This window comes from Manacus candei, unplaced genomic scaffold (assembly GCF_025592945.1).
Source record: "Manacus candei isolate 608988 ecotype Guabito, Panama unplaced genomic scaffold, ASM2559294v1 h1tg000050l, whole genome shotgun sequence".
In the NCBI taxonomy this organism is placed as follows: Eukaryota; Metazoa; Chordata; class Aves; order Passeriformes; family Pipridae; genus Manacus; species Manacus candei.
In genome coordinates, this window is record NW_026138098.1 from 19,679,978 (window position 1) to 19,701,021 (window position 21,044).

Consider the following 21,044-nt stretch of genomic DNA (forward strand, 5'->3'; position numbering starts at 1 on the left):
CTTGAATATCTGATGTAGAGGATATCTGACTCCATATGCTGTGTTTCACCCTGAAGGTGATTGCTGTGCATACTGACTTGTGACTCGGGGTTTTTTTGTTTGTTTGTTTGTTTTAATTTCACTGCAGGCTGGAAGTCCAACGTCTATCTCTGCCCCCCATAGCTTCTCTCGGACTTCTGTTACACCATCCAACCAGGACATCTGCAGGTAAAGTGTGTCGTTTGCGTGGCTACAGTGAGGCTCATGAAAGGTTCAAATTAAGGAAAAACAAAACTGAAAAAGCATGTTTACAGGGAAGTAAGCAATGTGGGGTTCCCACACGAAGCATCCCATTTGTTTGACTTGACTGCTGTCTAACACTGCTTCGTTGAATCTTACTGACTGTTTGGCCCTGCTATGTTTACCATTGCCACACTAGCCGTAATTCTCATTTCTTCACTTTTAATTATATGTGTTCTCTTTTGTAATTGTTTTTTACTTTCTGTGCTTTTATTCCACTGTTCTGCATGCAGTTCCAGTGCAGTGTTTTCTGAGTGTTGTCATCACAGTCCAGTGCAGTCTGCTGTTGTCTTGAAAAATCCGCACTGCCAGAGCCCTCTGACACAAGGGGTCACTGTGACAGTAATCTGTCAGGACAAGTTACATGCAGCAAAGAGAAACTCCCGTGGGCAGGATCGGGGCCAGGCACTCAGATCTGCTAAGAATGTAAAGCCCACCCGCACTCTGAAATTCTCCAAGTCCCTCAATGATGTGGACCAGAAGGCACAGAGCACCAGCGAGTGCTTTGACTATGTGGAGCGAACACGGTCAGAAGGCAAATTGACCCCGACTCAAGAGCAGTGTTTAAGGATTAACAAATTTCATCTTAAAGAGAGGAAACCACTGAATCTCAGGCCTCTTTCTTTTAGCAATTCTAAGCACTCCTATATCCCTTCCCTTTCCAACTACTCGAGTGCATCGGGAGGAACAGAGAACCACAGCGCTGTACATATCCCCTTGCTGGAGGACAAAGTGGACCATGACACCTCGAGGAGCAAAAAACTGTTGCGTTACCTTTTTTCCTTCTCTCACACGTCCAGCATCAGCAGCCTGCATAAATTTCATGAACTGGAGAGCTATTCCAGTCACTTCCAAGCAGAGAAATCCTCCAGCATGCTGGTGGAAAGCACGGACTTCTGCTCGGACGATATGGGAGATGATGACGTCTTTGAAGACAGCACCTCAGTGAAACTGAAAACAAAAGAGCAGCGGGCACCACTCTGTTCAGTTGAGAAGGACAGTGACCTTGACTGCCCTTCCCCCCTCTCAGAAAAGTTCCCCCCTCTCTCCCCTGTGTCCACATCGGGGGATACCTGCAGGTTGGTTTACCAGAGAACCACCTACCTTTGAACCCTCCCATGTGCGGTGGTGACCGTTCTGCTTTCCCCTGCCTTTGTGCTGTTTCTGTCTCTTCACCCTGTCACCTTGCTATAATATGTGTGATTTGAAGCATGCAGCCTTCTATCTGCTGTCTTGCGCTCCTCTGATGCACTTAACAAGACTACTAAGCAAAATAATTTCTTTTGGAGTCAAATAAGTTCTCTTACAATTTGTTTCAGGTTTGGCGTTCTGAGATGGTATTCTTCTCTTATCAGTTCCCAAACTGGGAATATTATGAGAGACTCAACTATGCATAATAAAGGAAAAGCTGAAGATGTGTTAGGTTTTAATGAGCAATGTGTTTTCCTGACAGCACTGCTGGGTTAGTCAGAGGGTGGGAGTTGGAAGGAAAAGACTGCTTGAAAATTGCTTCTGAGATCAGGTCAATATAGCTTAAATTTTTTTCCTTTCAGTTTCTATCCCACAATACTTTTTTATTTGTAAAGGGCTTTCTGTGGGTGCCTTGGTCAAAAGGGGCATCTGAGTGCTGGCTGTTAGTGGTAGGCCTGTGTGATGTCCACAATGTGAGGTCCAAAAAAAGGATGGATGTCCTTGTTCCAGCCACAGAGGATTAACCATGTGCACAGGTGCTGGGAACAGCAAGATCAGGACTGTCTTCATAGTGGCTTGTCTACAGGTCTACCCCATATCACCTCCAAAATGTGACTGAGGAGCAGGAGTCATCAAGTACAGGAGCAAATATCCAATCCCTCTACCTGACATTTTACTATCCTAGTCTTTTTCCTCCCTGACAACACTTTCTAAAGCTGGCTTTGTTAGTACTTGCCAATATTATCTGTTTTTCCCCCTCATTACCACCAAAATCTAGTTCCATACTGGCTTGTCATCAACAAGATGCTGTTGTAATCCACTCACTGCTTCATTTCTGCTTGCCAGCTATCAGCAAGGTTGCAAGAGGCAAGATGCTACACATCAGTAAGAGATTTCAGTAATGAGACAGGGATGGCAGTATGCCAGGATGTACTTCACATATGCTTAGTAACTTGTATTCAGTCCCTGAGCTCCCCACCATTCCCCTTTCAATTCATGACCTCTTCCATTTAGTTAGAAGGACTTCACAATGCTTGATGCAACCCAAGGGTTGTGTATAAATTGAATCTGGAAATCAAATGTCAGCAGCTGGTAGTAACACTATATTGGGATGTCCTTGCTGTTTCTGCAGTTAGGCTGTGAGGAAAATGGGGAATTTGCAAAGCTGATGTTTCTTTAGCAGCTCTTGCAAAGTTAGAATTGGAGAAGCAAAACCATTAGTCCATTTAGAGTAGGTGTGTTTTGAGGTTCAGATTCAGTGCTGCAGTTCAGCAGTGTTAATCCGTCTCTTAGCAAATTTGCACTGGAATTAATCACTTGTGCAAAATCTGGGCTAAATTAATTGTTCATGATACTGGGGTGGGCTGTTTCACTACTGGTTTGGGTATTTTGCTTTATCTTCTGTTTTGGACCATAATACATGCATAGCTGTACCTCTCTGTGCATATTTTGTCTTGAGAAGTGCTATCTGATCTGTTTAAATGCTATTTTCAGTTAAGTGCTATTGGTCTGGATGAAATGCTGTCATTTCTTGTTTTTTTCTTTTTGATGCTGCATTTCTGTCAGGCTCTGTGTGTCTGCCTCATCTGTTAGAAAGCAGCTGTCTAGTTAGCCGTGTCTGTGCTCAATTATTTTGTGCCTGTGTATGCGCTTGCGCAGCAATGGAGTTCTTTAGTTTTAGCTCCTTTATGGAACACATTCCTTTGATATATATGTCTCAGGATCCTCAGTGAACAACCATGTGTGATCACAGATATTACATGCCCCTTCCACATCCTTTCTACTTTCTCTTCTCCTTAATAAGCAGCTTTGCTTCTGATTCAGGATATGTCACTGTGAAGGAGACGATGAGAGCCCTTTGATTACCCCCTGTCACTGTACGGGAAGTCTTCATTTTGTGCACCAAGCCTGCCTGCAGCAATGGATCAAGAGCTCAGATACACGATGCTGTGAACTGTGCAAGTACGAGTTCATCATGGAGACAAAACTGAAGCCTTTGCGAAAGGTAGGCACAAGACCAAGGATATGCTTTATTAAACACAGATCCACTCTGGAAGGAGACTGTCCTTGCCCACGAGCCTGCAGTACTCCCTACATGTTAATTAGTTTTTGTGGCTCTTTAGTAAGACTGGTCAGCTGTATTGGTACAAAAGGATTTAAATTAACCCTCAACCTGGCAAACTCGACATCAGTGGAATCCAGCTCTGATAGTTAGCTATTATAGCCCAGCATCTCTCTGTCTGTAAATGTGCATACATACACACACACATATGTATGCATGCAGCAACCTGGTTTTTTTCTTTACAGTCAGATTTTAGAGCACAAAAGTATTTACAGTTATCCACATTTTTTTTAATATAGAGTTTACCTACTTTAGTTTGCAGCTCCAAGATCCACATGGCTTTATGTTCTCTTGAAGATATGAGTATTTCACATTAAACTTACTTTAAATCACACTTTCTGAGTGTAATTTAGTTAAAATTTGTAGCTTTTTTTTTTCTTTTTAAAGGATCAAACTTATTTAGTGAAAATATTCATTGTAAGTAGAAGAGGGTTCCCTGGTGAATGTGTTGTCATTTTTACCTTTTCTTAGGCTGTGAATAACCACGTTTTAGTACTTCAGATTGCTAGAACCTGTTTTTTTGTTTTATAGAAAAGTACCTTTCATAAATCTGGTGACTTAAAGTAGAGGTACTTAAATGTCCTTTTATTATAAAGCTGGTTTTGTGCTTGTATCCTTTTTTGGTTCTCCCACATCCTCTGAGCTTTCAATTTCAGTTGTCCTTACCATCAGGAGTCTGAGATGGAAGTCACTGCTATTCTTAGCACAGAGAAATCTTACCGTATCTACCAAAGTGGAAGAGGTTAATAACAATAACCTTAGTCTGGAACTAGAATAAATGAGAAACATTAAATTCAGTTATGATGGGCCTAAATCATATAGAGTGGAAATTCTGGACTGCAGCCATCTAAAAACTGTTACGAAAACTTGTCCAATTCCTAAAAGTGACTCCTAACAGAAAATAGAGCAGATTTCAAACACCTCTTATTTTTTTAGAGAGATGTACAGTCTGCAAAGCTTAGCATGTCTGGCCAATAGGATGTCCTCTGCTTATGACTGTGGTGTGGATCACTGCCTTCTAAGAACCACACTTTTTTCCTTGGTAGCCCACTGGCACAGAGTATAGAACTTCCTGCTGAGGTTCTATTGAGCTGCAGTACTGGCCATCATAGGCTCTGTTGTCTGTGCAGACAATGCTTTGCACAGTCCAACCCTAAGACAGTAAAGAAATTATTCTAGAGAATCCAAAGTAAGAAGAGTTGCTATAGTTCTCAGTTGACTGCTGTTTTTTCTGTGCTCACTCTGCCTGAAGTGGATGGGAAACATTTACTGAATATTTGTGCCCTGTGAGAAAAAAAATGTGAGACACTTTCAGAAATGAGTCACTCAACATCATTAGTTATATCTGAACAGGTCATCTGTGGGAAACAGACAAGATGCCAGAAGGTAGGGACAGAGCCATAAACAGGAGTTCACCTCTCAAATACATCTAAAGAGCCCTTTTAGAGGTTCAGCTGCAACAAGAAGATAAGGTGCCTCTGTAGCTTCAACTCAGCCTTTATGGTGTCCTTTCAGTCAGGAGCAAACAATCTGGAACTGGTGATTATGAACGGGATGGGACAAATAATGGGGCTTGTGCTTGTCTGTAGAGTAGAAATGGAATTAAACTTCCTTGGCATCTTAAAGTTATTTTGCAGCATTGGGCTGTTTAAACACTAAGTTACTATGGGAAGAGAATGAGAAACAAAATGTGTCATGTCTCAAATGAAAATGAGGGCAGACAAAAGAGAGATGCGCCATTTTAAAATTTCAAAGACATTAAATCTAAATTTTCTGCTGAATTTTTTGTTTTCACAACACTTCAAAAATGCAGAACTGCTGACTATTTTAAGTAGAAAATGCCATGTGCTGTGCCATCAGAATAATGCAGCAGTGACCTACAGGTGTGAGTTTCCTCTCTGGACTCTTGTGCGGTTTGCAGAACACCTTCTCTTTTGCTTTGCAGTCATTTCTCGTGAAGAGATGAGGCAGTGCAAGTAGTTTTGGTGGCTCTAAAGCCAGCAGTTCACAGGAGGTATTGTCCAGCAGAGGAGCTCAAACTGTGGAACAGAAAAGAGAACTATAAATTATTCAAAACACAGGTCCTCAGGACTCTGTAAAAGCATTTGCAAATAGATTTAACATGGTTACTTTTTGGCAAAATAATTTAATTAATGTATACTTTCTATCAAAAGTCAACACCTTCATTTAGATGCAAAAGCAATTTTCTGTTTAAAATACAACATGAAAAGGGAATGTTTGTCCAATCTCTTTCTAAGAAGATTGAAAGAATATAGGTTTCTAGTATGACATGAGTCTAGCATGTCACTGCTGGAAGTATTCAATTCTTGTGCCACGATGAGGTTTGGATGCCCACACAACTGGAAATGTGTCTCAGACTGGCCAAAGAGATCGTTTGTTGGCAACACAGAGAGGATCACAAAGTCTCTGTCTCATCGTTCAACCAATCTTGTATTTGTAGCAGTGGAAACAATAATTCAGCATAATGGGTGATTTCAATCATACCATTCAGGTCATCCTCACCCTCTCCCACATTATTCCTACTTTTCAAAGTCCTCTTTTTTTTGCAAATTATTTTTGGAGACATCAAATGCGCATCTCTGTGCACGAGAAGTTTATGTGCCCCAGCATATATTTTGTGAAAGTGTGAGAAAAGCCCATCATAACAATCTGTTCCAAGCAGATATGCAGAGGGATGTGTATCCCACATACAAAAACTTTCATCATATACAGAGGGGAAATTGAAAAAAAAAAAAAGTTTAAAAACACAGTTTCTGGGTGTCTTGGGTCTATGTCTTGAACATTAGAAGCATCTGTAATAGTTGTCAACTTTCTTTCCATCTTTCCTAAATGACACTGACCTGATTTTGTGGTTTTGTTCTGGGCTATATAAGCATTATTGATAGAGGCAGCTCTGGGGATTTAAATTCCTGAGTCATCTCACTTCTAAAGCTGTCATCCCAGTTCTACTGTATATTCTTAGGGCATATGTATTTAAGTGCACTTGAAACACTGAAAATAAACTACGAGAGCGTCACTGCTGTTAAGTGATGTTAAATATACGTGAAGATTGAATGAAACCCCCTGAGGCAGGAGGTGAGAGCTAAACAGCCTTGAGTGGAGAACGGAGTCGGAGCAGCATTGCTTGTGCTGTGCAAGGCCTCACATGAGGGTCCCTGTGTGCTGCAGCTGCCCCTTGTGGGTCAGCACAGAGTGAGAACATTGTGCTGAGGCTCCAGATGGGAGCTGAGTGCTGTAGGTCCCCTCCAACACCAGGATGGCTCCCGTCACAGCAGGCTAAGCTGCCAGCCATCACACCAGTGCTGGGGCCAGAGCAATAATGCCATCTGATTTTTAAAATCCTTGTTAGGAGGAAACTGGTCTCCTGCCTGGTTTTCATTCTTATCAATGTTCTCTTTTCATACTCTCTAGTAACTACAATAAACACCTAATTTCTTGCTCTGGTTCTGGGTTTCTTGCCAGTGGGAGAAGCTGCAGATGACAGCCAGCGAGAGGAGGAAGATCATGTGCTCTGTAACATTCCATATCATTGCCATCACCTGCGTCGTGTGGTCTCTCTACGTCCTGATAGACAGGACCGCTGAAGAGATTAAACAGGGACAAACTACTGGTATGTTACTTCCTTATCTTCCCACTTACTCTTTTGGAATAATTATTTATCCTGAATACAGAGAAGATGCAGACATAAGTGTGCCAGTAATGTTTATACTTGTCAGCTTTACCCTGAGGTTGGGTTAGTTTAAAAGCACAGTTCTGAAGTGATTTGATTAAATCAGTGTAAATTAATCTGTGGATGCTTTTTAAATCTATTTCAGATAATTTAGTTTGCACTTGTGAAATGCACAGATATGACAGCTAATCCAGTGTAACCAGATACAAAGTTGCCCTGCCTCAGTAAATTTAGGCTTAAATTGGAACACTTACTGTGCAGATAAGGACGTAAGCATTTGTTTGCTGCTATGGCTACCTTTAAACTGGGCAAAACCAGAACAGTTTAAAAAAGAGAAGTAAGAGGAATCTAAATCCAAATCTTTGAGGTAAATCAACAGGGTTTTCTTTCTATTCAATCATCTGTGAGGTGGGTTAGCACAAGTTTCCAATGAAAACCATGTTAGACTGGAGAAATTTTTATGAGTGATAAAAACTTCTTCTAAAGCAGAAGAAATTCAGGTTAATTCTTAAGACTCCAGTTCACTCAACTGAGAGGAGGTGCACTGCAGTTCCTGTAGTGGTTGCCACCCCATTGCATGGATGTCTTAACTTCTTGTATAGTAGGTTTTCTTTAACATGTCAGCAGTAAACTTACCAAAGTGAAATGGGTTTACCTGGGTATGCTGGGGTGCGGATTTGAAGCTGCCACAGAACTGTTTCTCAAGGCAACTGAGTTGTGCCTGAGGGTTAATACAGAAGGAACAGGTTACCTACCAAGGCTGGGAGCTGTTAGAAGGCAAGCTGTCCTTGCTTACAGAGCACTGCATGCCAACTGGACATGGAGGTGGAAAATATTTTTCTGGTGATTGAACAGGGTCATTTGAGGAGGTAGCTGAGCATCAATAAACCTGCAGATCCATGGAGCTGTTACAGAGCAGAATCACTTGAAATTAAAAAGTTTTCCTCTCATTTCTCATTTGGGCTATAGTTTAATTGTTCATTACTTCAGTCAGGAAGCTGCTTTGAATGAAACCTCTTAGTATCCGTTCCATCCAACCCCATCTCTTCCATGTAAAGTGAAAATTATTGGCCTTTCATTGCAAGGTTTCCATATGGTAATGAAAAGGATAATATGCTTTCAAAGATTTATCATCTCCAGGTTATTTTAACTAGTAAATATATTAGATGAACATGAATAGGAGGAATAGTGTGAATATTTAGAATGTTATAGTGCCTTCTTTCCTCCCTTCATTTGGATTCTAAATCTGGGGAGTGCTGTACTGAGCAGCGTATGTGGATTTATGTCCACACAGGGCCAAGCATATACTGTCACTGCCTACAGATGGCATCAGATCACCAGCAAATCAGAGGCTCAGGTATTAATCATGGGTGGGATTTCATCAGTAATAAGGCTGAAGTGCCCTTCGTATTTTGGGACTAAAATATTTTCATTCTTCCCACACTGCCATCCATTTCCAAAACAACACTGGCCTGTATCTTGCTTAAAACTTTAAAGAGTTGGAAGGACATGATTTTACTCTCTGAAAAACCTGACAGTGGGTGATTCAGCATGGTTTCATATCCATCTTGTGATGGTGCTTATCTTTAAAGGGTAAAGAGACTGGATGAATACAGGACCTATGTATGTAAGCAGAATATGTATAAAATTAATAAATAATCTTTCATTTAAAAGTAGTTGATAGAAATATCTAAAAGATCAAGATAGACAAATTTAGGAAAAGCAATGGTGGTAGTTTTTATGACAGAGAGTAAGCTTGGAATGCTTCAGCATCTCCAACACTTTGTTTTGTATCAGAAGAGATGCTGTAGTTCAGATACAAGTTACTGGGTCTGATGCAGATAAAATTACCTGGTCTGCATAACAAACATGTCAAGCTATATGGTTACAATCATTCCCTTATGTCTTCATATACTATGTGATCACAGAGTGGGACAAACTTGTTGGGTCACTGAGTTGAGTCTCCTGCTATAAAGAGGAAACCAAACCATAGAATCCCTTTCATAATTTGATCCAGTTTTTGTTTAAAAACAGGTGTAAAAGGACCTAAATGTATTCCTGGTGGTTGCCTTGACTCTGTGATTGTGTTGCACAATTGCTGACCCAGAAAAGGAATTGTTTTGGTTTTTGCTGGTGGGGGAGAATAAATGGGATATGGGAAGTAGAAGTCTGTGTGTGTTTGACTTGAAGGGGAATAAAAAAAAAGCCCAAACAAGAAAAATGGCAACACAAGAATAGTTTGCATGACCCAAAGTCTGACAGTTTCATTACAGGACATTTTTGAGACATCCAGTGTAGTCCAACTAATATTGACTAGGTCCTGTTTTTAATTCTTTGTTTTTATTTTCTTTCTTCCAGGGATTCTAGAGTGGCCATTTTGGACTAAACTGGTAGTTGTGGCCATTGGTTTCACTGGAGGACTTCTGTTCATGTATGTACAATGCAAAGTGTACGTACAGCTGTGGAAGAGACTTAAAGCTTATAACCGAGTAATATATGTACAAAACTGCCCAGAAACTAGCAAAAAGAATATTTTTGAAAAACCTGCACTTATGGAGCCAAACTTCGAAAGTAAAGAAATGTTTGGGGTTCACCATTCAGACACAAACTCTTCACATTACACAGAGCCAGAAGACTGTGCTGCAGAAATTCTTCATGTCTGATTGCTGGGTAGGAGGGGTGTTTCTGTATGTCCTTGAAGATTTGAATATCATTGTTTACTGCAAACTGCTCTACCTTTTTAAAATCAGCTAATAGCTGAGGGCTGGCGGATGAATTTTTTTACTTTATTTTTTTGTTGGAATTTTTTTAAATCCCTTAGGCATATCTATCAATGTCATCTTGGTTGCATACCTCTCAACATTTTGTGTCTTGTACTGGCTGATCAGAGAGTCACAGGATACTGGGTAGAATGAGCCTTGGGTTTGGTATCAAGCAAGCCACTAGTGAGCTGTCATAAACTTCATGGAGTCTGTTACTTTAAAGATGACTTATTCTGGAGTATGTGTAGAGTGGGTTTGGTTGGTTGGTTTGTCTGTTCCTTATGCACGATGAAGGAGGTTGTCCCAGACACTGAGGGAAATGAGAGCGCTAGAGTCTAATCTACCACTAACACTGCCACTAACATTTTGTCGTAGGCAGCAGGTGTAAAATTTTGCTTTACATATTGTGATGAGACTTACAAAGCATATAGCACTTTTAAAAATCTTTATTTTGTAATATGTATGTCAAATGAGAATGAAACTTGAAAGAATGTGTCATTTTTGAAACATTTCTTTGTTCTTTACCCCATCTATTTTTCTGGAACATAAACCTCTTGCCTTATAAAAAAAAATTTAAAAAATTCCAGTCTGTGATTTCCAACACATGCCCACATTATCTTACTAAACATAACACTAAAAAACATTGCCTGTTTGGGTTTCCTTTGAGGAGCAATTTTCTTCAAAGGATATTGCACTTGTGACTTGTGTATGGGGAATAGTAGATGTGTACAGTGTTCATTTTCAATACATAATGGTTTCAGTGCTCTGTTTTGAGGATTGGTTTTGCTTTTTTTTTTTCCCCCAACAGGTCAGACCATAAACACACCTGCACACATATACCTGGCTGACTTTCATTCCAAACCATTAGCAAAGGCTTTGTTGCTATACTGATAAAAATGTGAGCTGTTATGGAAAAAAAGGAAGCTTTGTCAATACGGCTGAAACTGGTTTTGCTTCTTTAGTGTTGTGTCACGTGTGAACTACCCAAGAATTTGATGTTGTCAGAAGAGATGCTGAGATTAAAGTTTAGGAAGTATATATCATATTAAGTGGATGAGTTTAAAAGTACCTGCCTGGTTTTAGTCCTGATGTGATGCACTATGTGATCAGAGAATAGTTTTGTCTGTGCTTTTGAATTTGTGACTGGCTTTTTAATCAGTCAGCAAGGAGAGGAACAGCTTTAAAATCTGTTTGCCTGGCTTTAGACAGAGGTGCCCAAAGCCTGGGGTATCTGCTGTTGATTCATTTGTCCAGTCTGCTTCACTGCACCACTGTCCAGCTCCAAGGCCTCATTTAACCAAAGTCTCAGTGTGACAGGAGCAGAAACGAAGCCCTGCGAAAAGTCAGCACACAAAGTCTCTGCATTTGAAAGCTGACCTTCCCGGCCTGAGCGCTGTCTGAATCTCTGTAAAGTCAATGATAACAATCTGGTTGGTTTTAGTAGGAGTTGCCTGGACTTCTCAAGTAAAAGTTTTTGTTTACTTGTTGAGATACTGAACTAAATTCCGAGCTTGTTCAAGTTTCACTTAGTATTTTTCAAGTGCAACTTTGAGTACGTTCTTTTCATAGTAAAAGTAGTTATTTTAAGATTTCTCAAACAATAACAGTAAGATACCAGTGATTTTTTTTTGCTTAAAATCTAATATTACTTCATTTCTGAATCAATATTTTAATGGAATGCAGAAGGGACTATGGTAAGAGAACACATACCATTGATTTCTAAGAGCTGTTAGAGGGAAAGTATTGTGTGTGCACATGTGCCTCTGTCACTTCAGGCTTGAAACTTACTGTCTGTGATCTTGAACAACACAGTACCTTGTTCTTGAGATGTGTTAAAACATCCAGACCTCTGGGCAATCTTAGTAAAGCTGCACTGGCGTGGGTCTGTGTACTGTACTAGGTGTCAGGATGTCCTGTGCTTAAGTGATACAGGCAGACAAACCCTGCATACCCTGGTAGTATCGGGGCAGCAGTCTTCATGACCATACACATGTAAAGTTTGTTGCCTGTGCCTGCCATAATTTAAAGTGCAATTACTCAGGCCCTTTCCTGAACTCTGCTGTGGGTGATCCTCTTCTGTTATGGGAACCCAGATAATACACTGTCTTGTTCTGTTTTCTATTTCGTTCTGTGAAAGATTCACTAAATAAACTCAGGTGGGTTAAATATCAGGTCTTGCACACCTTCATCGAGTTCTTCTGAAATGCCCAAGTGCACAAGGCTTACCTGTCTGTGAGACACTCACGTTACAGCTGCAAGACGCTCGGAATCAGCTGTCAACCAATGCTCAGCGCATCTCGTCCGATCTGTGACCAGTAGGTGAAATGAAGATGGACAAGTTCTGGTATGAAACCTGGTTGTTCTCCAACTCACATCCGAGAGGCACTGGTGTGAGAGTGATGTTCTGACAAGTGCTGATATCAGACTGTAACTCGCTGGTCCTGTTGCTGTCACTGTCATAGATGATTTTTGGTGAAATGTTGTGAAATCTCATTTGGTGTTTTGGAAGCTCCATGTGGAACATGCCAGGTAGTGTTCAGTGTATTCAGGGTACTGAAGATTTTTGCTGTGCCCCTGACTATCTTAACTTGGAATGAAAAATCATCTCTGGCAAAATCATCTAGGGAAAAATATTTGCGAATGAAAGTGTTTTAGCCAGTGTTGCTGCTAAACATTCCCTCTCCCAGCAGGTCTTTTCTGAGTGAAAATTAAGGCCTAATATTTAAACTCTTTATATTGCTTAGGAATGCTCATACCAGGAAAGGCTGCAGAAGAGATCCATCTCTCAGGGGGGTTCATTTCTGCTGTTCATATTTCTTATGCTGATTCTTGCTTGGTGTTAATGGTGGGCTTCTGAAGCTGCAGTTCTCTGCTTCTGCATGGTGCCATCAAATGTTTGAGAAGGCTGAATGGTGCTTTCCTCTTCTTTCTCCTCAAGAAGATACTGTTGACTTTTTTTCAGCTTCCAGCTGTGAGGCACTGATGCTAGCTCAGGTGAGCGCTGTCCTTCCTACCCAGGTGTCAGTAAGGGGAACAACCAACCCCTGTCAGATCAGGCTTTCCAGTACTTCCTTCTGGTAGCTTTTGAAATGACTGAAATAGAAGTCTGGTCCTTGCACTTGGCCAAAGTTCATGTGGGTTACCTTGGGACTTTTCTGAGCCCAGAATTTAAGTAGAAGGGAAAACGGGCTTAATACCATCTACCACAATCCCTTCCCTAGATTGCCAGAGCCTTTGGTGATATGTCCAATGCCCTAGACATCTGACCAGACTCCCATTCTATTGGTGTAACTCCTATCCAAAAAAGCACCATCTGGGCCAAGTAAATTTCCCACTGTGTCACATTTGATCCGTCTGCCAGGTTATGAACATGCATTATGTTAGAAATATAGATGTGTGCTGCAGAAGGTTGATCCCATTTAAGAGATGTTAAAATCCTATGAATTCTCAGGACTTTCTTCAACTGTAAGCCTGTATTTAGAGAGTGGTTGTTTAAAATGTTCCCATGTTCTGAAAAGATGGCCAGACCTGGGGATGACTTCCTCTGGTTAAATGTCATTGAGATTGGCTTTGCTTCAGCAGGAGGCATTCAGCGAAGGTTGAACGAGCCTGCAAGGGGTTAGAGAAATGCTGAGTGTCTGTGCTGTACCTGGGAAATCCTAAGAAACAATAGTAATTCTCTGTCCAAGCCCACCTCTGCCAACCCCCTGTACTGACCAGAACAGTACCACTTGGGGTGCTGTAAGGAGGGGGCTGCTTGGTGTGCCACTCATCAGAAACCTCTGAAGTGGTCCATGGATGTGGCCATGCACAGAAGCTGGTTGCTTCTGGCCTGTGGGAGGCAGGGTAAATATCTATTGCAAAGTGGGACCCAGGTCCAAATTTCTTCTGAAGCTGAAGTATGTTAAGATACAGATTTCTGGTGTAGTCGACTGTGGAGATTGTGGCCAGTAATGAAAAGGAGGTCAGTGACCCTGGGTTGGGTCTCTCTCAAATATGGGTGAAACTGGGCAAATAAAAAAGCAAGGATATTACTGGTTGGATTTCCATAGCATTATATTAGATATGCAAAGAAAACTTCTAAGCAGGACCTTTTATTTTGTGATTATTTTTTAGTTTTGAGATATTGCAGTGTCTGTATGTTCCAATGAAGTACTGAAAGCACTTGTCTTTGTATAGAAGATAACTTTTAAAATTGCAGCTGATCTTGTATTTAGGTAAAACATTTGTAGATAGGTAATTGTATAATGTTGAACAACTTTACACTGGCATGTGTTGTATAGTTTATACAAGACACTTCACACTTCTGCAGAATTTTTTAGTTAGTAAATTTCTAGTAACTTAAATGTATAGTTTTGTACCCTTTCATGTATGTTTGTTTTCTCAGTATTGCCACTTGCAGAGTTATTTTTAGTTTCTTAAACTGTAATTGGTTATTGGTGTGTGATACACAGGGTTATTGACTGCAGCAATAAAGTGTTTCTATAAAAACTAGAACAAAACAAAACCATTATAGTATCCATTTTGTTTGAAAAAGCATACAGAGAAAAATTGAGTTCTGCAGTAGTAGATAATCAAAGTGAGTTCTTTCACTGGAGTAAACATGGAACTTGGTGACTCTTCAGAGTAGCAGACCAACACAGACTAACATGCCATGAAAACTTGATGTTAAATGATTCATAATGATAAAGGCATAGTAACCATAAGAATAATTGGGCAACTCCTTCAATGCAGGTGCTTTGGCCTCAAATGCAGGAATCATGGGGAGAATTTTCTGGCTTCTACCTTGAAGGAGGTGAGGAGAGAAGACTGCCATGGGCCTTAAAATCTAGACCCTCTGGAATCAACACTGAGTGATGCTACAAATGCTTCATGTCTGAAAAGAAGAAGAAAAATAGTTTTGTATACAGAACAGGAAATCCTCAGCAGTTTCTCTAGAATACATTTCTACCCCCAGTAGGTCGAGGAAACTGCTGTCTGCACTGCTGTGAGAGAGCTCATAACAAAGGCATACATACCAAAGACCAAAGAAGATCTGGAGCATTGTGTCTGTAACAGACACAAGGGGGCTCGAAGAAAAGCTTTTCATTTCTGTTTCTTTTTAACTAATAATTAGTTTTTCATTTTCTTTTAGGTAACAAAGGAAATCTTAGATCTGCAACCCTAGAGAGGTGTCTCCCATGCAAAACAAAAGTCTCTGTCCTATATTCCCTTGGTAAAGGAAGTCTGGCTCTAATAAATGAAGCTACTTATATAAAGTTTGGAACCCAACAAGACCTCTATACAAAAATACCTTTCTGGAGAGATGGCAGGATAATTTCCAGGGCTTACTGTTTGACTGGCAGTCTCTGAGATTAAAAGCTGATAAATGGTTTAAGGAACAGAGCCTGTAAAACCGTCTGGCTACTGGTTAAAAAATGTTCCTTGTCTTGGGTTCAGGCATCTCAAGTTAATTATAAAATAACTTATTTCCTCTTGCAAACCTTATTTCATCTGAAAGAGCATTGCTGTCACTGTGTGAAGTGTGTCCCTCTGAGGCAGAGCAGAGCATTGGCTCAGCAGCACATGGCACAGCTGCAGCTCCAAGAACAGGATTTTTCAGCTGGTGCCCAGGAATGAACTGTCTGGTGAGTAGTTACTGGTATCTGGCTGGCAGGACCAGCATGACTGGCCTCTCAGAGCAGGACAGAAGGAGGCAGTTGGGAATCAGAAGGGCGGCAGCTGGGAAGATCCATCAGTGCCCTGTGGAGGCTGTGGAGGTGTCAAAAGATGCAACTGCTGACTCTGAAAACCAAGCCCTCTCTCAAGAGCCATGCTTGTGCCTGCAGTGCTGCTCAGCCTCCTGCACTGCTGCAGGGACTGTTCATCCTCCTCCAGTTCCACTTCCACAGCCACCCTATCAAGCCCTTTCCTGTCACCCACCCCTCCATTTCAGATTTCACTGTCCCCAGCCTGTTTACCCATATCATGGTGTGCTTGTCCTTTTCCTTTCAGTCTACTCATCCAACCCAAATTTCCTTCCTCTTCCCCTTCCTCAGTCTTTCAACTTGCCTCTGGACAAGAGGGTTGTGCTAGGATGAAGCAATCATGGAATGACCATGGGAGCACCCAAAAGTGACACTGTCCAAATTAAGGGTGAATGTCCACCTGTGATCCCGTTTTTCCTGTAAATCCTCTAGGCTCTGGTCTCTGATGTATGGGATGCTCTCTGACATGTTGGCATTGTATTGTGTTTCCACAATACAGACAGAAGAGGATGTTTTTTCACAGTCTTGAGATGGATGTATGATGTGAGAAAATCAGGCAAGAATATCTCATTATAGAAAAAGATCTTGGCTAAATGGAGAGAGGAGGCAGGGAAGGTGTTTTTTAAAACAAACAAACAAACCCAAAACAAAATCCCAGAAATCATAAGAACCCTGGACAAAGGAAATGGGGGGCAAGTTCAGTGCATTACACAATACTCTTTTAAAGTGTATTCTAGGAAAAAGTGTCAGAGGAACTGAAGTCTGAAAATAGAGAGCAGACCTTGCTTGAAAGTGAGGGAGATAAATGAAGTTGTCTCAAAGGCTTTAACATCAGAGGAGGGTTTGAAATAACTGAATAAAACACCAGAAGGCTGCACAGAGCAGAGGAGGTGGAGATCACCACTCAGGGTGTGCTCATTAAATCCTGAAGCTTCACAGAATCAGGCTTGCAATTCCTAACATTTTAAGACTTCACTAAAATTAACCTCCCAGTCATTTTTGCTGGGAGTGCCTTGCTGTGCTGGTTTGTTCTGATACTGTTTCAAAGGCCACCTGCAAACAAGCAGCCAAGCAGCTTAGGAGAATTCATCACTATTAGAGCTGTAGGGTCTGATGGTGGGACAGCAGCTTCCTTTGTCACAGGAAACAGTTATCCTTGTGGTTGGGAGAGAATATGAAATGTGTCAGGCTGATGACTTGATCCCAGCTGAGAGAGCACAGCTGTCTTGGAGAGTGTATGTATATCTGCTTTACCCCTAAGCATCCCAAAATGACTCACCAAGTACCATTGTTCCCTTCCTGTGGATAAACCCAGGTCTCCAAAGCCTGGCTTGCCAAGTTATCTTGCTCTCATGTTTACCTTCTTGCTTTTCAAAGTGCTGTGTTAAAAGAGAAATGATTCTGATAATGGGATTAGCTAAACCAGTGTTTCTCATGCCAGCAAGATGATGGTTTATTTTAAGGACCATATTACATTCTTGGTCACATGTAAGCAGTTGATACACACCAGAGAAATCAGATGTAAATTAAACCAAACTATTCCATTGAGCAAATTAAGCTGTGGTAGAAGTTAGATCTATTATTTCAGGGATGAATTTGGACCTGCCTGATGTTGCACAAGCCTCTGTCAGGACTCTCCCTTTGCTGCTGGGGTTTAGGCCTTCTGCAGCAATCTGCAGTCTCCCACTGCTATTCTAGTTTTGCAGTTGTCAAATGTGTGCAGAACCAAATGATACCAAAAGAGTAGCCACTAATGCAGCTGTATTCCTTGTGCTTGCCTTGTTTGTGGCTTACATGTCCCATGCCTCTGCTCTCCCCTCCTTCCCTAGCAGCCTGCCAGCAATGATTTGGGGAGGGGAAGCCTGAAAGCATGCTGCTTTCTCTCTATTTCCTTCCTCCCCTTAAGTGCCAGAGTAGCACTGCTACACCTCTGGAGGCAGTGAGAGGATCTGCACATTTACGGGGAAGTGATGAGGTCAGGCAATCCCGGATCCTGTGGTACTCAGGGCTGAGGAAGATGTCCTAACATCACGTTAAATGCGATGAAGGATCCCAAGAACACCACCTCAGAAAGAGGGGATAGAGAGACTCTCAGCGCCTTGTGATCTGGATGGTCCCTTGAACAAAAGGTATAAAGATACTGTAGTAAGTGTTTATATAACCCTGTGAAACCCTGTGAGAGATTCAGCTGATGTCAGAACTGCCGCTGCCTGGATGGCAGAGCAAGGACGCTCTAAGTACATTTCTGGACACTGAGATGGGACAGAGGCAATTCTATGAACACTGAGGGGTTTTTGTCCCCATTCTGGTGGAGCAATATGCAATCAGCACCCATGTGTTCTCAGCTATCACCCCATGCCCCTTAGATTATTTATGTAGATTGGAAATTTCTGTAGGCTCTGCTGCTCCCCTCTGTCATTTGTTAATTACTGTGTTGGATCATTCCTCCCTGCTCCCATATTAGCATATTTCAGGAGGGCCATCTGCCCACCCAAAATGCCTGCAGCCTCAGGTGGGCTGTAAGATGTGTGACATCTTCACAAAACAACCTTGTTTTTCACTGGCATTGCACAAAGATAAAAAAGCAGCTGGCTATTGCTGTGAGTTTCCAGTCTGAGGGATGCTCAGGTGAAGGGGAGCTGTGAGTAACAAGCAGCAAAATCCATGGCAGAGTAGGTGTTGCCCCTGGCAGAGAGCTGTCCTAGCCACCCCCCCCAACACTCGGCCAGATCAGGAATAGCAGCTGCTCATCTTTTCAGAGCCCGGTTTCCTTGCTCCCTGCATGTGAGTGCACAGATCCCACCGCTGCCTAGTGAAACCATCTTCACGAGAGGAGCGAGGTGGGTGAGATGCACGGGGGCTGGAGTGCACAGTGTGATGTAGGAACGGTTCCTGCCTCCCCAGGAAAGGGACCTGGGGAGCAGTAAGCCGGGGTTGGGTGCCGGTCCCAGGCTGATGACGGGCGGGGCTGTCGGGTCGTGCGAGCGGGTGCCCGGGGCCGGCGCTGCCGCTGTGCAGCCGCACACACGGGCACTGCCCGGTCGGCCGCAGGGACCGAGGGCCATGACAGAGCGATTGCTCTGACGCCTTCGCCTCTGCTCACGCTGGCAGAGCAGGTGCTACCGCCCCCCAACAACAGCAGCCCCAGCTTAAAACAGTAAAAATGTATCTATTTTTATTCTATTCTCGCACTGGCAAAGGCGGTAACTTTGCACTCTACCTCTAAGATCATCCCCGTCCCCATGGCAGAGCCGCGCAGCCACGCCCGCGTTCCCTGTTTCTGGATGTTTTCCTCCCGCGCTGCGGGACCGGAGTGTCCTGGCACGGCACTCACAGACCCTGTGCAGGCTCCGGCGCGGCGGGGTTTGGGGCTGGCCGAGGGTAAGAGGGAACTGCAGCTACCGGGTCACTCCCGCGCTGGCCCGAAGCCCCCAGGGGTGGCAGTGGTGACCGAGCCCCTGGCCCGTGCCCAGGCTCGTGTCCTCAGTGTCCGGAGCGGGGGTATGGGCTGGAACCTTGGCTAGGAAGACCCTTGGGTTCTGTGCCCTCACCAAGAGCTCCATAGTATGCGTTAAAAATGCACCAACTGGAAGAACAGCGAGAAGTGGTGAGGATGGTCACAGGCCTGAAGTGGGTTGGTAGTGTCAAAAAGGAAGCTGGAAACCCGGGGTCAGGATGCGCCTTGGCTCGAGCAGTTCAAGCGCCCCCTCTCCCTCCCTTGGAGATGTGACATGTGCAGGGTGCGGCACGATCTTTTCCCAGCATCTCAGCCACTGTGCCAAGAGGGATCCAGGGTGATGTTGGGAGAGTAGGGGAAGCCCTGCAATGCAAGTCTGTGTCTGATCCCGCAGACTAATCTTTAGGACACATGCCTCAGATCCAGCTATGGGATCCAACTGCCATTTCTAAGAGTGGTTTCCTTGTTGGACATCAAGCAGCCATCAGATATAACACGGAAGAGAACAGTGCCGGAGTCTCATAGAATGTGGGTATCCTCAGTGGTGAAGTAATGTACTCGCTGGATAAAACGGTTGGGTTTGGTTTTTGCATATCTTGCCATTTCGTCTGACAGGGTTTTCATGAAGCATTAGAAATTGTACCAAAAGTAAATGTCAATGAACTTTTGAAGGTGGACCTCATGGTAAAAGCAAGAGGTACTAAAAGACTAAAAAGAGACATAGCTGTGAAAAGGCTGGTGAGAGGTAACAAATGAATTCCTACAAATTTCATGTACAGGACTGAGTTCATCTAGTATTTTTTAATGAGTTTGTAAGAGGAGTTATAACACTATAGGGAGATTCCCAGTCATATCTTTGTACAGAAGAGACCTAAACTGCATGAAAACAGAACTCATGACTCAGGGAAATGGAACTGGGTTCAAATGCTGCAACAGAGCTGAAATGAAACGTGGAAACCCACCTATCAAGGTTTGAACACCACTTTGCTCCATATTTGCAGTGAAAATGAAGGTGCCCAGAAGGTAGCCTTGTGTCTGACAAATCTGTTTCTGAAGCACTTGGCATGCTAAAAGGGTTTCAGACATATCTTTCAATGAAGGCTGTGAACCTAAATTTAGGAATTTTAGGGCTAACAGTACTTGTGCAAAACTGAAACTGATGTGAGAGTTTTTTGAAATCTTATGTAAAGGAAAGATGAAAACGATGAAGCTCTTAATGAGTTTATGGTGCACTTGTATGTGGTAACATTGTCCATGGGAAGGATTGCAGTTCAGCAGCAAGGATCCCTTGCTTAAATCTCAGGAGAAGTCAGATATCTGGGCTGGGATTCTGCAGCTACCTCAGGTGTGCCATGTGACAGTTGGCAATTCTGCACTTCTAGGTGTTCTTTAAAAAGTAGCAGTAGACTAGAAATTAATGCTGAGTAGTTTTGACTTTTTTCTATGTCTATATGTAAATGCATGTCCTGAATGTGGGAGAGCCTTGAAATCTAAGTCACAATATAGCAAATGGTTGAGTTTCTACTTGACCAGAAAAGATGTAGGAGACCTTCTCTGACCTGTCTGGGTGAACATAGCCAGTATCATTGTGCTTCTGTGAAAAAAGAACAGGATCCTTTCAAGAGCAGCACAGGCTGTCCCCACTGCTGTGTAGCCACTACCTGTAAGTAACTTTCAACATAAGTAAGACGGGCCACAACACATCTTGGGTAGCTGCAGTTTTAGAAGCTGAAGCAAAGAATCCATAAGCATATTTTGCAATGTTGCTTAGCAGTCCAAGCCACAGCAGCCATGC

General features: G+C 42.6%; 1 protein-coding gene across 8 annotated transcripts in view; it reads left to right on the forward strand.

Moving 5' to 3' along the window:
* The window catches only part of MARCHF8 (membrane associated ring-CH-type finger 8), a 99,105-nt gene extending 80,504 nt beyond the window's left edge, over positions 1–18,601 (forward strand). For 4 of the 8 annotated variants that reach the window (XM_051800119.1, XM_051800121.1, XM_051800118.1 and 1 more), the window contains 5 exons: positions 128–207; positions 513–1,358; positions 3,295–3,475; positions 7,076–7,223; positions 9,642–18,600. In XM_051800119.1, coding sequence (XP_051656079.1) covers positions 128–207; positions 513–1,358; positions 3,295–3,475; positions 7,076–7,223; positions 9,642–9,946 — 1,560 coding nt within the window. In that variant the 3' untranslated portion in view covers positions 9,947–18,600. Of the gene's footprint in view, positions 1–127; positions 208–512; positions 1,359–3,294; positions 3,476–7,075; positions 7,224–9,641 lie in introns of all 8 variants that reach the window. The other 4 variants (XM_051800122.1, XM_051800117.1, XM_051800123.1 and 1 more) reach the window with 3 other exon arrangements.
* The last annotated feature ends 2,443 nt before the right edge of the window (positions 18,602–21,044 follow it).